This window comes from Equus caballus, chromosome 22 (genome assembly GCF_041296265.1).
Source record: "Equus caballus isolate H_3958 breed thoroughbred chromosome 22, TB-T2T, whole genome shotgun sequence".
Lineage (NCBI taxonomy): Eukaryota > Metazoa > Chordata > Mammalia > Perissodactyla > Equidae > Equus > Equus caballus.
Window position 1 is genome coordinate 26,859,318 of NC_091705.1, and position 12,901 is coordinate 26,872,218.

At 44.4% G+C, this 12,901-nt stretch overlaps 1 protein-coding gene across 4 annotated transcripts in view; it reads right to left on the bottom strand.

The window, feature by feature from the left end:
- Positions 1-12,901, bottom strand: part of TRPC4AP (transient receptor potential cation channel subfamily C member 4 associated protein) — a 70,164-nt gene that overhangs the window by 6,584 nt on the left and 50,679 nt on the right. For 2 of the 4 annotated variants that reach the window (XM_023626434.2, XM_070247404.1), the window contains 4 exons: positions 8,741-8,907; positions 4,541-4,672; positions 2,702-2,760; positions 558-659 (listed from right to left, as the gene is read on the bottom strand). In XM_023626434.2, coding sequence (XP_023482202.1) covers positions 558-659; positions 2,702-2,760; positions 4,541-4,672; positions 8,741-8,907 — 460 coding nt within the window. The remainder of the gene's footprint in view (positions 1-557; positions 660-2,701; positions 2,761-4,540; positions 4,673-8,740; positions 8,908-12,901) is intronic. The other 2 variants (XM_023626435.2, XM_070247405.1) reach the window with 1 other exon arrangement.

The following is a 12,901-nucleotide window of genomic DNA, read 5'->3' on the forward strand; positions in this document are numbered from 1 at the left end:
GCAGGCCAGATTTCTGGCCCTTAAACTCCCTTTTCAAATAGAACAGCTCTACTTTTATCCACTACAGACATTGGGGCACGATTTCACTTGAACGATGAGTTCTGCAGCCTTTAAAAAACAAAAAAAGCCTGGGGAATTGTGACTCTTGTTGCCGGATACAGTCCTCCCTGCCCTGACTGCCGTGAGCCTGTGACCTTCTTCAGAAGGTAGGGCAAACATAACCCAGCTAATGGGACTTGGCAAAAGGCAAGAAAGGAGCATGTCAGCAAAGATGAGTGACGAGGGGGCAGGGCACATATGACCTTTGGCAGGTGACCTCTCCGAGCCCCTGCTCCCTCATCTGTGAAGTGGCGGTCATGATGGCACTTCCCTCCTAAGACTGCTGTGGGGCTCCGATGAGACAACACAGGTGACGTTAGGACAGTCCCTGACACACAGGCGCCCTCAGGACATTGGAGCTACATATGAGTGAGACAGGACAAGTACTCACACCTGTGTACACCCATCTGCGAGCCCTGGGGCATGCAGGCAGCAATGCTCACCCCGCCCATGCTCACCTGTCAGTGTTGAGGACAGCTTCCACCTCGGGGATGTTGGCCTTGAGAGAGATGGCACTGAGTTCGTTCAGCTCCTGGTTGTTGAGCAGCAGGTATTTGTTCCTGAAACAAATGGGTGTGAGAGGCTAAAGGACAAGAACCAGGACTGCTGGGTCAGTACTGGGCTAGTTCCCTGCCCATTCCTGTGAAGAGAACCTGAGAATCCCCAGGAACCCTCCCCTGTCACTGCTTACCCCAGAGCCAGCATTCTGCAGGAGGGCACACGGGCTCTCAGGCGATGGGCCCCAACCCCAGCCTATGCCTGCCACAGTCACCAAGAGCACCTTCCCTGAGCATCTCCAGGCCTTTCTTTTGTCACTGAACATTTCTTTTTGATTTCTCAAAGGCACTTCCAACTCAGTGATGTCCAAATCAAACTTGTCATTTTACTTCTTAAACCTGATCCTATTCCAGCATTCCCACTAGGAGCCCTGAGTTGGCTGTGACACTCCCTCCTTCACCTTTCACATCCAGGCCTTCCATCACCCAAGCCATGCGGACAGAAGCAGCTTCCCAAATGGCCTCCCCCCAGCAAGCGATTCCATACACAGCTCTCAGAGTGATCTTCAGAAAACAGGAATCTGATCATAACAGGTCACTCACCTGTTCAAAATACTCCTAGTTTTGCAACGCTTCAGAATATATAAAATCCAAGCCAGTGGACATGACTCATAGGCCCTGTGGCCAGGCTACCAACCACCTTTGCAGCCTCACCCTGAGCCAAGCCCCTGTCACTCGCATCATCGGCCACACTGGCCTTCCTGAAGAGACCGTGCTTCCTCCTACAGGGGCCTCTGCCCACATCATGGCTTCTAGCTAGAACACTCACCCTCTCACTCCTCCCTTCGACCCAATTTACTACTTCCAACCCTTCAGGGCTCAGCTGACAAGTTACCTCTGAAGGGAAGAGCTCCTGACCACTCTCGGGCAAGGTCAGGATCTTGTCAAATGATTTCTCACAGAACCACACTCTTTTCCTCCAGAATACTATCTCCATTTGTCACTGTACATTCAATGGTCTAATTCTCTGACTAATGTCCCTCTCCCCTCCGGAACCGTACCCTTCACGAGAGCATGGCTGTTTTCATTCATTGCTGTCTCCCCAGAGTCTAGCACAGTGCCTGGCACACACAAGTGCTCAGATTTAAGAGTCTGATGAAAGCTAGGGACCCATTTCCTCAGGGAAAAAAGTGCACATTCAGAACACACTGGTGCTGTTCAGAGGGTTCACATACTTCTGGAGCTTAAGGCCTTCAGACAGAGAACCTCTCAAAGAGGATGGTCAACATGATCAACATGATCCAGACGAAAGTTGCAAGGTGAAGGGCCTTGGGACCACATTTGTCCTGAGGCATGTTCCGTTAGTTTAGACAATGTTTCAGAAGAATTTAAACCACATTTAAAAATCAGAACCTTTCACATAAATGTTAATTTCGGGCTTTCCCAGAAGCCATGCAACAGTGGGCCCAGCTTCCTGTACACCAACCGTTGGCAAAAGCTGAGCAGTGGTTGCCTGTGTGTTCTAGCTCATCAAGGTCCCCACCACACTGTCTCTCCAGTACTAAGGTCAAGGGTCAACTGCCATTCACCCCTCCTCTGCACTGTTTTCATTACAGCAGAGAATCATTCTCCCACACATTCTCTATCAAAGGTTTAAAAAAAAAAAAAAAAAAAAAAAAGGAGGGCAGAATGTGTTTCAAGGAAAATGGGAGAGAGCACATGTCCTTGTGCTGGTGAAGCATATTCCATCTATTCAGTAAGCAAATACTCAGCCCACTCTGCCCATCTGAGGTTCCTGCTGGCCCCTGTGAATAGCCAACTGTCTGCTCCTGGTTCAGAGGGACCGACTGTTGAGAGATGTATTGACTCCAAGGGTAATAAGGGCCAGTAACCTCCGGACTCACTTCCTAGGGTGGCTGTGAGGGCTAAGGGAAAGCTCAGCATTGTGCCCGGCATAAAGGAAGGGCAGCCACATGTGGTAACACTGAGGTGACAGTAGCTCTCACAGCTCCCAGGTCCTCCTCCTGAGCTGAGGTCAGCGATGGGATAAAGAGAGGAGAGAAGACAGCGCAACAACTCTCCTTCCAGGGACGGCTTGTACTTACTCGTGGTGGTCACTGAAACTCTGGAGAAGCCTCAAAAACTGTATCTTCAAGGTGATGTCCTAAAATACATGTGCATCCTTGACGTTAGAACCATAGTCACAATGTTCCAAAAGAACACAATGCTCTGGTGAGAGCCTGGGCGTGTCACTTTGCTTCTCTGAGCCTCTGTCCTCATGTACAATGAGGACTTTTCTTTAGTAAAAAAACCCTCTGTTGACTTCCACATCTGGCCAACAGCAGATTAAGCTAATGTGGACCATTCCTGCTAAAAATACCCCAACATACTTGATAAAAAATAACCAAAATTCTTTTAAATGTCTAAGGCTAAGTTCTTAAAAAGAAACAGAAATCCATAGGAATCAGAAATGAAAAAGAACTGCGTTCCGAGCAATGAGCACAAGAGCTGAAGGTCTGCAGCTCCAGGTGGGGTGGAGAAGTGGAAACGAGACTTATTCATGCCAGGGCTTCAGTTTTAGTGCCCTGCAGGGACCAGATAGAACCTTGGGCCTGTGTAATGCCTGGCGAGTGTATATATTTGCTGAAAGAAGGGCTAGAAAAACCCCACCAACCAGCCCAGGGAGCTGGCAAAGAAGCCTGTCTCTGCCAGGGTGCTGCTGGTGGTGGAGGGGAGCCCCCAGGAGGAGGAGGACCCTGGGCTCACACTACCAGAGCAGTAGGGCCAAGACACTCAGCATGAAAACTGGCCCTGGAACATCGTAGCCCCTGCCTGAAATACCTGGCAAACAAAAGCAAAGCACTCTGTAGAAACACCTCCAGAGCCCAGGCTACAGAGGTACTCAGGGAAAACAAGCTGCCTGAAGGAGACCTCTCCATAAACATTACAGAACACGAGGCAACACTCCACCCCGAGCTGAGTGTGAAGACTCAGACGCAACTATTAGTACCATGAGCAATCCGAAAGAGCCCATGATAAAGTATGTTAAAAGAGATAAAACGCAATAGAAAACAAAACATTAATATAATGAATAAAGACTAAGTAGTTTTTGACAAAGAGCCAGACAAAATGTCTAGAAATACGGAATATATTCACTTGAAATTAAAAACTCAAATGGATGAGTGAAAGGCAAACCTGACAAGGCCAAAGAGAAACACAGTAACCTGGAAGATAAGGCACTGGGGAAAGCCCCCAGAAGGTAGCACAGAGACCAGGGAGGATGGTTGTGCGGCACTTTAAGGTCCAAGAGCACTTTCCCCATCACGCTGGTGGCCGAGCCTCTGCATGGCCCATGAGGCCAGCAGTCAAGGGAAGGTGATCTTCCTTTTGCAAGAAACAGAGGCTCAAAGATTCAGTGACTTGTTCAAGCTCTCCCAACAAGCTGAGTGGCACCACAGGCCTCCTGACTCCCAGCTCAGTGCTCTCTCTAGGGCATGGTGAGAGAGACCAGGTGGAGGTGAGCCCTTGATCCCTTAAAAAAAGCAAGCATCATAAAGCCTTTTCTGGATGCAGACCATTGGCGGTGCGTGATTCTAGAAGGCAAAACTACTGTCAGTGGGTGTGCATCACAATGGGGTAGAGTACAGAATGAGGAAAAAATTGCTGCTAGGTAATGGAATGGCCCTGCCTCAGTGGAAGTGAGCTCTCCATCCCAGAAATGTACAAAGGGAAGCTGGTTGGAGGGCCTCAAAAGGGATTTCTGCATGGGTAGAGGGGTGGGGTCAGATCCTTCCTCAAGGCAGCTTCTAATGACAGGCTTATATAGGCTATGACTTCCAGTTTCTGTACTCTCAAAGGAGGAGATATCAAAGGCTCAACAGCAGGTCTTGAAACAACTACTCCTAGTAAGTAAGGCCCATCTGTTGCCAGGGTCCCTTGCTCACCGGGCTACAGTCACAGTTCTGGTTGTGACCGTGGAGAACAAGGGCAGACGCTGAATGCTTCCTCCAAATCAGCTTGTCAAACAAATTATTGAGTCCAGGGATCAGCTTGAACTCTGCGATCATTCTGTGAACCTGGATACAGGGGTACAAAGGCAAAAATATTAAGACAAATGTGCTGTGAAGATCTAGCAAAGCCTCATGCTCAGCACATACAATACCAACCTTCAGGATGAAGAAGGCAACAGTTAGTAGAGACTGTTGAGATTTACAGAAAACATCCACACTTACTCTGCTCCTCACTACCTCTCCCATTCCACACAAAGATACTTTTAAACTCTGCTCATTAATCCTCACAACAACCCTACTCACACTCTACAGCAGGTCCTTTTTTAAGAATATGAGTTTTGGTTTCTGCTAGCCCTGGGTTTGACTATTGGTGCCACCATGTACAAACTTTGTAACCTTAAAATCCTTAACCTTTCTAGTTTGTTCCCTCCTCAAACCATTAAAATAAAAACACCCCTCATGCTTCACAGTAGGATAAATTTCAACTGGAGGCATGATAAAAATATTTTAAAAAGAAACTAAAGATCCTAGAAAAATCTATGTGAAGTTTTTTTTTAAATTATCAAACAGTGAGAAAGACTTTCTCAAGTTTTATACTAAACCTAGAAGCCAAAAGGGAATATTGTTGAATTCGACCACATAAACCTTTTAAAATTCTCCATGGCAAAACTCACAATAAGCAAAGTCACAAGTCAAATATGACAAATGGAGAACATATTCGCAATCTTGTGTCACTGGCAAAAAGCTAATTTCCTCTATAAGGAATCCTACAAATTTCTTAAACAAAAAGACTAACCCTACAGAAAAAAAGTGGGCAAAGGATATAGACAAGATATAGACAGGAAAATATAAAAGGTTCTTCAATATATGGAAAGTGCTCAGCCTCACTTATAATACTGAAAGAAATTCAGATCATTTTTCACTTTTTCAGATTGGCAAAGAAGAAAAAGTTTTATAATACTGTGTTGATGAGCTGGGCCTCAGGCACACTCACTCATATGCTGCTGGTGGGAGGCCATATTGGTACTACTTGTAGAAGGAAGATAGTTTGGCAGTATCTCTAAAAATCACAAATGCGTATTCCTTTTGACCAGCAATTCTACTTTTAGGAATTTATTCTCAGACAGATCCATATAAATACTAAATGACATATGTACAAAGTTACTCACGGCAGCATTAGCTGTAATACCAAAAAAACAGACATAACCTATACTTCCATCAACGGGGATTGGTTGCATAAATTATAGTGCACTCATTCAATGGGATATGAGGCACAAGTAAAAAAGAATCAAGGTCTTTTATGTGTACAACTGAAAATTCACCAAGACATATTAAGAAAACAAGTGTGTATATGCTATATTACTGATTGTGTTAAGAAAACAAGACAGGAATATATTTGCTTTTATAAGGATAAAATGTCTCTAGAAGGATACTTTAATAACTTAGAATTAGATGCTTCATGGAAGAACCAGAATGTTCAGGATCAGAGGGGAGAAAGGCTTCACTGATACTTATTTATATCTCCTAACATAGAACCATGTGAATTATTTATCTATTAAAAAACGATTTTTTACATAACATAAAACAAAGCTATCACTACCTCTTCTCAGGGCTGTTGTAAGGATAAAGTCAGAAAATGTAAGTAAAGTCCTCAGCACAGCACCAGTGCTCATTAATTTCCATTTTACAAAGGGAAAGGGAAGTTCAGCAGGACCGATTTGGGCAAGGCGGTGGTGGAAATGTCACCCTAACTCAGGTGTTCTGATCCTAAAGCCTGCCCCTTTCCAGACCACCAAAGGCATGAAATTATCTTGGGAGACCAGAACTTGACAAAGCTGTGACTCTGGGCAATGTTCTTTGAGCCCAAGTCCCTTGATGGAAAATGAGGGGTAATGAAGCTGGTGAAAGGACTCAATGAGGTAATGTGGAGAAAGCTCAGGGCCTGATTGACAGAAAGTGCTGGGAAAAAATGAGTACTGTATTGATTATTTTCATTAGCACCACAGGCACAGAACTTATGACATTTGGGGATCGTTTTCAGTCTAGTGATTTCAATTTAGCCAAGACTGGTCAGAGAACTTGGCCCAAATGCACACCAATAAGGCCATTCTAAGGAGAAGCCTTCCGGGAGACCCAGCCAGGGAAACATTCTTCCCTTGCTACCCGAGTCAAGGCGGGTCTGCTGATCCAGGTCCCCACAGTGCCTGGCATACAGTAGAAACACAGTAAATGCAGACTGTGCAAATGAGGACGTGCCAGCATAACACTGGTTCTCAGTTAGGCAGGATTCTGAGGCCAACCAGTAGTCCCTCCCAAGGAAGCAGCAGCTGTCATCACACAGTTGAACTAAAGAACAAAATTCGTAGAAACTAGGTAACATAAAGGCCCAGGGAGCAGGGAACTGTTGTGGAGGGGACAGAAAGAAGAGTCAGGGCAGCAGAGTTTAAATCCTGGCTCTACGGAGGCCTGGAGACTGAGAACACAGCCCTTTTTGTACCTTGGTTTTGGTTTTCTCAAGCACCAGGTGAGGGGAGAAGGGGGTCACCACCTACTGTATAAAATACCAAATACCCCAAAATTCAAATACGAATAACTGTGAAAATGCCTCAAAAAAGTAAAAGTACTCAACACATGTAAGACATCACAATGATTATTTTTTATAACAAATATATTCCATGTTGAAGGAAGGAGCCCCAACACTGGACATCTCATCCAGTGTGCTGCTTTTAAATACCAACCATATGCTGACGACCCCCAAAGTTATACTTCCAGCCTTGACCTCTCCCTTAACTCCAGGTGCAGGTAATGCAAGTGCCAATTCTAACAGACACCTCGACCCTAACTTATTCAAACTGAACTCCTCACCTTCCTCCCTAAGCCTCCCCCTCCATTCCTTACTTACCAGTCTTAACCATCTCAATAAATGGCAAATCCATCCTCCAACCTGCTTAGGCCAAGAACCTGGGAAGGAGTTAAGGAAGCTATCCTTAATTCCTTTCTTATGCCCCATCCAAACTATCAGCAAATCGCATCTCTTCTACCTGCAAATATCCAGAATGCAAGCACTTCTCACCACACCCACCATCAACATGCTGGTCCTAGCCACTATCATCTCTTTCACACAGCAGCCAGAGGGGTGACTTCCCATTTCGCTCTGAGTAAACACCAAGGTCCTTAAAATAGCCTATGAAAGCCTGATGGGATCTGGGTCCCTGCGACCCCTCAGGCCTCCTCTCCTTGCTGCTTGCTTCAGTCCATCCCCCCAGCTTCCTTACTGTTCCACCAATCCGCCAGGCACACTCCCACCTCAGGGGCTTGCTCACCTCCACCTTGCCTCAGGGATCAGCAGGCCTGGCTACCTCACTTTCTTCAGGACACTGCCACGCCAGATGTCATCTTTGCACTGAGTCTTTTCCCTGGCTACCCTATCTAAAACTGCTCCTCACTCGTAAAATGGGATAACTGCACCTATCTCACACAGAGCTCTGTGAGAGTCCAGCGTCGGACTCAAAAAGGTGCTTAAGAACTGCTGAGCTCCTAGCCTCCCCTCCCCTTTATTACCCCTCCCCTATGCCTAGGAGAGGGCTACTTCTCCCCTATCTTGAAGAGGAGAGCTGCATACTTCCAGAGCCCTCCTTCTCCTTTTGTAGGTTATGGGCCCCTGCTCCTCCCTCCTGGAACTGCTTCAAGGCTCAGGGAACTCCAGCAAGTCGCCTAGTTTTCAAAACTTGACATAGCTCTGGGCTCTGGCCCACCATCCTGGGCCCCCATCAGACTGGCAACTCCTTCACTGCATCCACAAGGCAGTCATCTTGCCAGACACTGACTCTTTAATTCTTCACATGAACAAGGTCAGGCAACATGGCTAAGCTCCCCACTCCGGCCCTGGGCACCAATGCTCTGCCTAGAAATGATGCCTGGAGCAAAGTACAGTGGAAAGACCATAAGCTCTGGAATCAAGACTGATTTCCTGATGTGTAAAATAGGGGTAAGGAAAACAACCCCCATGCTTTGCTGGGCTGGAGAGACAGCTACTCTGAGAGGCGACCTAATGGAGTACTTGGCACACCACAAGCGCCCAGGAAGCATTTGCTCCGGGTTCCCCCTGTTCTGAGATGTGGGGGAGGGGCCCACCTGGTTTCGCTGACGCCCCATCAGCAGCACGCAGAGGACATACAGCACTTCCAGTTTGTACATGATCTCATGCATAATCTTCATTGACTGAGGCAGCTGGGTCCTAGTTGAAGTGTGAGGCAGGCCATTCTCCTCAGAAGCCCCTGGAGGAGGGAATACAATGGAGGCTGAGACAGCCACCAGGAGAAAGGGTTGAGTCACTGCTAGTGAGGAAAGACTACCTTCTCTGAGGGTTGAGGAAAACCCTCAAACCTGCTCTGAACAGACTTGTGGTAACAGAGCCATTGGACTGGGCCCTGAGCCCATGACAGAGACTTTGAAAGCCACGAAACTCCTCTAGGCCCTCAGGAACCAAGCAAACTTAGAAACTTAGAAAAAGTGACTCTGCACATCAGAAGAAAAAAAAAATTTTCTGACTAAATATGGTGAGAGATGTTAACTAGACATATTGTGGTGATCTTTTTGCAATTTATACAAATATCGAATCATTATGTTGTACACCTGAAGCTAATGTTGTATGTCAATTATACCTCAGTAAAAAAAAAAGAAAAACTGACTCTGCAGTTCTATTCTTTCTCATCAACTTTAACATAGTAAAAATATTCTGACACAGTGAAGTAGTAATGTGATCCATTCCTTCTCCCCATATTCCTCTCCCTTTCTACCATCAGACCTTACCCTCCACCCTAAAAAGTCCCCAGATAGACATCTAGCACAAATTGTGTCAAACTCTCTTCAGGTCACAAAAGACTCTGACTACTTGGTCCCTCTGCCTAGATTCCACGAGAAGGCACTGCTGCAAGACTGAGAGGGATCCTTTTTGAAGACTTTTCCCCCCATTTTTCAAAGAACCACCATCTAAAGTTTTCTAAGGTTCAGCTTTCTAAGGCAGACTGGGCATCACGATTGCTATTAGTGATACAGATGAACATATTATCTACTGGCAGATTTTCATTTTACCCAATTTCATTATTAGTAACAACAGAAGCTGCTAAGTGATATTTAGGGGACACTTGATATGTGCCAGGCATCATGTTTTGGGTTTTAGGTAAACAATCTCATTATTCCACTACCAAGTTAAAAACTTCTCAGTGGGTCATGTGAGCCACAGTGGCGTGTACTCTTGAGAAGCCAGTAGAGCAAAGCGATGAAGACCGAGGGCTCTGGAACTACAACTTGCTGGCTGTGTGACACGGGGCAAGTCACCTTCTCACTAGGCCTGAGACTGTTCTGTAAAATGGGAGTAACAGTAGTACTAGAGTGGATGGCTAGGGTGACTGCGAGGAACAAATGAGAACACAAGAAAAGCCCAGCAACTGATTCTTGAGAAGCCTCACTGTTAGGTTCCTATTATTTTAAATGGGTGCTGGTCAGAGTCAGGAGACCTTAGGAGTTATTTCCCCTTAGTTTTCCTAAATTTTAAGGTAAAAGGATGAATCAGCAACTACTAAGGTCCCTTCAAGCTCCTAAGGGAACTGTTATCCTAGAGGCCTTTCGAGAAGGCCAGAAAAACTATACGGTACAGGGCAATAGTTATCAAATCTATTTAAGTAAGGTGCTTGCAGAGGTCATGGTGATATCACAACATAAGGACCTGACTCCACCCTACAAATTAGAACTGTTTTTTCCAGCCATGTTATGTCACTAATATAAAGTCACAACCCTGGAAGGAGCCCAGCTGCTGAATGAACCATGACTGAGAGGCAGCGTGGCAGTTGTTAAGAGCACAGACTCTGGAGCCAGACTTCTGGGTCTGAGCCCCAGCTCTACCATTCACTAGCTGAGCGGCCTTGGGTAAATTTGCTTGTGTTGCTATGCTTCAGTATCCATCCTGACTTGCAAAACAGGAATAATGGCAATAGTACCTATCTCTTACCAAGGTTGCAAATATTTAAGGATTTAATATACTGAAGACTGCTTAAAACAATGCCTGGCACATGTAAGCAACATGTAAGTATATGTTAAATACAAGTAAAAAATTAACTCTTGAGTTTTTCTGGCAATGCTTGCCTGCTACTTGTCTTCTTTTTAATTTGCAAGCTCTTAATGGCAACTAAAGTAGCAGCGGGCAAAGACTTAAGAAAAGTTTACTGGAGAAAATATAATTGAGAAAATTCTACCTCAAAAAACACAGAAGCAGGTGCAGGGCATGGCACACAAGCCCTCCTCAGTATAAATGTCTGTGGAGAAAGACACAGGCAGCTCGGACTCCTCCCTAAATCTGCCAATCTTTGGTGCCCAGTTTGCACAGGCCTGACAAACTCTCTGGGATAAATATTTTCAAGAAATACAGTTCTCAAAGCAATAGCCAGAGCTTAGCAACAAGGTAATTCCCAAGGAGGACGATGGGAAAACTAGCTTAAGAGGTCTGCGCTTCCCTCCAAATCTCTTTAGTTCCACAAAACATTACCGTGGTCATCACCCTCCATATGTCTGTACTGCATTCTGGGGCATACCCATTCATTTAAAAAAAAAAAAAACAGATTTGAGCTGTAATTCACATACCATACAATTCACTCATTTAAAGTGTACAATTGAGTGGTTCTTACTATCTTCACAGAGTTGTGCAGCCATCACCACAACCAGTTTTAGAGCATTTTTATCACCCCAAAAAGAACTCCTATACTCATCAGCAGCCACTCCCCATTTCCCACCGAACTCCTCAACCTAGACATCCACTAAATGGCTTTCTATCTACAGAATTGCATATTTAGGACATTTCATATAAACGGAATAACAAAATATGTGGTCTTTTGTGTCTAGCTTCTTTCACTTAGCACAATGTTTTCGAGATTCATTCAGGTTGTAGCATACATCAGTACTTCATTTTTTAAATTGCTGAATACTATTCTATTGTATGAATATACCACACACTGTTATCCATTCATCAGATGATAGAATTTGGGTCGTTTCTATATTTTGGCTATTACAAATTTGTTGCAATGAACATTCGTGTGTAGGTTTTTGTGTAAACATATGTTTTCATTATTCCTGGGTACATACCTAGGAGTGGAATTTCTGGGTCATATGGTAACTCTATGTTTAACTTTTTGAGAACTGTTTGAAAATTGCCAGACTGTTTTCCAAAGTGGCTGCACCATTTTTCATGCCCACCAACAGGGAATGAGGGTTCTGAATTCTCCACAACCTTGCTATCTTTTCAATGATAAACATCCCAGGGGGTGTGAAGTGGTATCCGATTGTGGTTTGGGTTTTCATTTCCCTGATGGCTAATGATGTTGAGCATCTTTTCATGTGTTTATTGGCTATTTGTATATCTTCTTTGAAGAGTGTCTATTCAGATCCTTTGCCCATAATCTGAAATGGGTTATCTTTTTATTATTGAGCTGTAGGAATTCTTTATACATCCTAGATTCGAGTCTCTTCTTAGATATATGATTTGCAAAAATGTTCTCCTTCACCCCCTAAAAACATCCTTCCATTCTGTCAGTTGTCTTTTCATTTTCTTGATGTTTTTGAAGCACAAAATGTTTTAATTTTAATAAAGTCCCAGTTATCTATTTTCAGTTTGGTTGCCTGTATTTTAGGTATCATCTGAGAAACCAGTGCCAACTGCAAGGTCACAAAGATTTAGCCCGATGTTTTCTTCTAAGGGTTTTATAGGTTTAGCTCCTACATTTAGGTCTTTGATCCTTTTGAGTTCATATTTATATATGATCTAGGGGGGTATCTAACTTCATTCTTTTGCATGTGGATATCTAATGGTCCCAGCGCCATTTGTTAAAAAGACTATTGTTTCTCCAGTTGAATGGTCTTGGCACTCTTGTTGAAAATCAAGTGACCATGTAAGTCAGAGATTATTTCTCAACTCTCAGTTTATTTCATTGTGTATGTCTCTCCTTATGATAGTAGCACACTGTCTTGATTGCTGTAGCTTTGTGGTAAGTTCTAAAATTACAAAGTGTGAGTCTTCCAACTTTATTCTTCTTTTTCAAGATTTCTTCAGTATTCTGGGTCCCTTGCATTTCCATGTGAATTTTAGGAGCAGCTACTCTATTTCTGTAAAGAAACCAGTTTGGATTTTGACAGGGATTGTACTCAAACTGTATACAGATGTGTAGATCAAGATGTGAAATACTGCTACCTTAACAATACTGAGTCTTCTGATCCATGAACACAAGATGTCTTTCATGGAGATGT